Below are 4,565 nucleotides of genomic sequence, written 5' to 3' on the forward strand. Positions count from 1 at the left end.
TTTTTCAATTTGATCAAGTGGAACAACCACAAACAGTGCAAATCATAGGCACTTGTGCAATGTTTGCAGTCTTTGCCTTCAGTTGCCCTCTGTCTGGACAGCCCACTGATGTACAACATCATATTATGCAATGAAGCTACAGTATGTATAGTGTGATATAGTATGTAAAAAGACTTTATCTGTAGTTCATCATTCAGTCCTTATAATGTTTTCACTTTTGGGTTTCAACATAAGCTTTTTTTTTTTAAATTGTGTATATTCATTTAATATTTTAAGGCTGAATCATGTTAAAACCCTTTGTTTCTTATATCCATTCAATTTTTTATTCTACTCATTCATACGTCAAGCTGAGCTTTGCTCCTCCTCCCACTTTCTCAGCGAGCAGATAGGACAAAAAAACTCCAGGGGTGTGTGTGTGTGTGTCTGTGTGTGTGTGTGTGTAGGTGTTTGTGTGCCTGGTATAATAGCAGAGAGAGAGACGGAGTGGGAAGACCACAGTAGCTTACAAAGTGATGATCTGCCTGCACTCATACGGCAAGCTTGTACGCTCTGATCTCTGTGCCTCTCATATTCTCGCTCATTGTTAATCAGTGGCACACATGCTCCTTCCTGCACGCAACTCTCTGCTTCACTCCTTGCTCACATCTTTCTAGGGAACATTTATTTCAACTTCTCACTGAGTGGAGAGATTAGAGGAGAGCACTGGGATTGTTTCTGACTGAGAGCAAACACAGCAGCAGATGTTTGAAGATAACTGCCTGTCTTGGTAAACCTAAAGGGTGAAAAAAGGGAAGAAAGAAGTTTTTCTTTTTCATTCTCTTTCAAGAGTGCAGAGGTTGTCCTCCAGATGATGAGGATAACTGAGGAACACACACGCTGAGATTTGAACAAATCAGATGGACCAATAACAACAGAAAGAGAAGACCAAACCCAAGAGGACAGAGGATTTAAAAGGAGACATTATGAACACCACAGAGAACCATGGATTGATCCAAGGCTACCACAATAGGAACCAAACCTCAGGCACTTTGCCACTTAACAAAGACTTACCAGCCGAGGAGAAGGACTCATCGGCAGGATGCTACGAACAGCTGCTCATTTCCACAGAGGTTTTTCTCACTCTTGGCATTCTCAGCCTGCTGGAGAACATTCTGGTTGTTGCTGCTATAGTTAAAAACAAGAACCTTCACTCGCCCATGTACTTTTTCATCTGTAGCCTCGCTGTTGCTGACATGCTCGTCAGTGTCTCCAACGCCTCTGAGACTATCGTTATAGCACTCATCAACGGAGGCAACCTGGCCATCCCTGCCACGTTGATCAAAAGCATGGACAATGTGTTTGACTCTATGATCTGTAGCTCTTTGTTGGCATCTATCTGCAGCTTGCTGGCCATCGCCGTTGATCGCTACATCACCATCTTCTACGCTCTGCGATACCACAACATCGTCACCCTGCGAAGAGCGATGCTGGTCATCAGCAGCATCTGGACGTGCTGCACCGTTTCCGGCATCTTGTTCATCATTTACTCAGAGAGCACCACAGTGCTCATCTGCCTCATCACCATGTTTTTCACCATGCTGGTGCTCATGGCGTCACTGTACGTCCACATGTTCCTGCTGGCGCGTTTGCACATGAAGCGGATCGCGGCGCTGCCAGGCAACGCGCCCATCCACCAGCGGGCCAATATGAAGGGCGCCATCACCCTCACCATCCTCCTCGGGGTGTTTGTGGTATGCTGGGCGCCCTTCTTCCTCCACCTCATCCTCATGATCACCTGCCCCAGGAACCCCTACTGCACCTGCTTCATGTCCCACTTCAACATGTACCTCATCCTCATCATGTGCAACTCCGTCATCGACCCCATCATCTACGCCTTTCGCAGCCAAGAGATGAGAAAAACCTTCAAAGAGATTTTCTGCTGCTCGCATGCTCTGTTGTGTGTGTGAGCTGCCTGGTGAGTGTCAGCAGAGCTCCCACTTTGATGGATACAATCAGCAATTTAAATGACACTGACGAAGACTTTGAGATTTTCAGCTGTAATCACTGTGGACTGATGTGACTTGCTGTGCCCTGTGCTCTCTGAGCCGGCTGTAAATGATTAATAAGTAGGGCGCTTGCCTTTGGTTTCATGAGTCAGATTGCTAAAGAGGTAGGTTTACAAACCCCCTGTAAAATAGAGTTCCGCTTTGTAGACCAATGCTATTTTGTTTTGTAGTAAGCGCCGTTCAAAAGTGCAATTTGAAGTAAATGCTAACCAGCATGTATATTACAAATACACATGCTCAAACTGTGGTTCATTTACAAATCCTTTCTCTTTCTCCCTCTGAAATCTACCTACAACACTTTTCTTGTTCACTGTGAAAGCAAATCAAAAATACTCTGAGTTATGTTTAAAATCTTTATGTATCTACATGGATTATAGCACTTAAATGTCACAGCTGTTGCGCCATGATGCCACAGTGCGTGTACATGTCCAGCAAAAAGATTTACATAGTATATGACACACTACCTCCGTATTTGAGAGTCTAATCCACCTCACAGCAGAAGCTTTGAGAGTATTTTGCACACTGCAAGCAAAGATAGGTATATCCTTAGAATATACTCCTTTTGTTTTGCATTGCAATGAATGCGAAGATATATATATATATATATGACATGGGATCACTGATTTATTATGTGCCAATTACGGAGGAGATGAAGGCAAATACAGGGTACAACCTGCTCAGCTTTCACCTTTATTCTAAAGGTGGCATTTTTCTTAGTTTAAAGTAAAGCCATCACCACAGAAATCCGACACAGGGGGAAACAGATTGTTTCAAACTTTGCAGCAATGAGGTGTGATTTTCTAAGCTGCTCTAAAAAGATAAAAACACTGACATCAAACCACATGCTTCAGGAAATCACAAAATGAGAGCACAAACAAATAATGCCATTTTTGCTCTTTGCTCATCTGCTGTTTCCTGTGTCTGATCTGCTCAGCTTAGTAACCACAGGCTGTTTTCTTATGCCTACGCATGATGTTTATTGACTGGGATCTTAAATACAGGGTTGTAAAATCACTCACTGGTAATGAGGGTAAATGCTTATATAGCCTCATTGTAGATTGTACTGAAAAACAAATTTCAGGAGACAAAAAGATTTATTCGTGACGAATTATAAGACGGATCATTTCTACCTTGATGGTGCGCCGTGACCGGCTCTGGGTCAGCTGGGAAAGGCTTGGGGCGAAGCAGGCTCACGGCTTAAGTGTTTGTCACTTTCTTTTTCATTTTAACCCACACCATGATCTTTTCCTGACCCTAACCAAGTGGTTTTTGTGCCTAAACCTAACCAGACCTTAACCACAGGGCATCATGATGATTTCAGAACAACGGGACTTCGGAACAATGGGTTTAATATGGTGGGAACAATGGGATGTTGGACCAATGGGCAGTTCCCCAAAAGATGGTACTTCATAAGCATTTCTTGTTTAGATTTTATTTGTTTTTAGATCATTTGCACCTCCAGAAAAAAAGGAAAACAATTCAGGGTGACCCTAGAATCTACAGTTTTGGCTCTATGATGGCAGTTTTACATCCTAACTAATCAAGGATGCAGTTTTTATAGACCCTCACCTTTGATCTCCCCTTTGCAGCAGAGCGTCAGATCCCAGGGAAGAACAGTTTAATGTCTGCAAATCATGAAATTTATCCGAGCGAATGGCTAAAACAAGCCCTTCACAGACCTGATGACACATCTGTCAGTCTGCACTGACTCATGACATTTGTTGATTTCCAATCTAAGCTCTTGTGTACTTGTGATCTGTGTAGGTATTTGTGTAAACTTGCACATGTGGGTTTGTTCTCACTCAGCATGTACGTGTGACGATACAGAGATCTATTTTTCATTATGTGTATGTAAAAAAGCTTTTACTGAATGTATTTTTATGTATGTGTTTTGTGCTATTGCCTTAAATATGTTGCACTGTGATGTAAAGAGCAACCTCACCCTCTGTGACAGTATTTAAGAAACTGATGTGATCAGTCTTTATATGTTTGTAAGTGCTATTTTCAATATTGCCTTATTTATTTATGCCTTTTAAACTCAAAGTGCATTTCTGAGCTCATAAAAACACGCAAGAAAACTGCTGTAAACGGGTTTCCCATTTTCTGTTAAAAGCTTTGCCTGCAATTTGATTAATGCGTGCTGATATGAAGCTGTTGCTTGACCAATGCATCCTCTGTGAATCACTGCTGCAAAGTAACTTCAATAAATCAAACTGCCACCTCAGCAGCACCTCTGTTTGTCCGCTTTCCTCTGGAGTGCAGACTTTAACCTTTACACAAAGCCTACATTGTTGGCTTTTTACTTTAACAGAAAAAAACCCACATGCAATTCCACAAATTCAGATGCGAAAGCAACCTCACACTCAAAAACAACTGGACTTATATGAAGATACAAATGAATTTGTTCTAATATCACTGAATCAAATGCATTCACATAAGCACAACTGCAACAACAGGTTTGAATTTATGTAAGAAATGTAGCAGTTTCCTCCCTGAGGCAACAAACTGAAGTTTGTGTGC

At 42.1% G+C, this 4,565-nt stretch overlaps 1 protein-coding gene across 1 annotated transcript; it reads left to right on the top strand.

Moving 5' to 3' along the window:
• The first annotated feature begins 482 nt into the window (after positions 1 to 482).
• mc4r (melanocortin 4 receptor) lies at positions 483 to 4,275 on the top strand. The gene has a single exon (XM_033638446.2). The coding sequence runs from the start codon at positions 963 to 965 to the stop codon at positions 1,944 to 1,946; it is 984 nt and encodes a 327-aa protein (XP_033494337.1). The 5' UTR covers positions 483 to 962; the 3' UTR covers positions 1,947 to 4,275.
• The last annotated feature ends 290 nt before the right edge of the window (positions 4,276 to 4,565 follow it).

This window comes from Epinephelus lanceolatus, chromosome 20, assembly GCF_041903045.1.
Source record: "Epinephelus lanceolatus isolate andai-2023 chromosome 20, ASM4190304v1, whole genome shotgun sequence".
Lineage (NCBI taxonomy): Eukaryota > Metazoa > Chordata > Actinopteri > Perciformes > Serranidae > Epinephelus > Epinephelus lanceolatus.

Excerpts from the sequence above, each read along its gene's own strand:
- mc4r (XM_033638446.2), top strand. The coding sequence starts at position 963 with ATGAACACCACAGAGAACCATGGATTGATCCAAGGCTACCACAATAGG.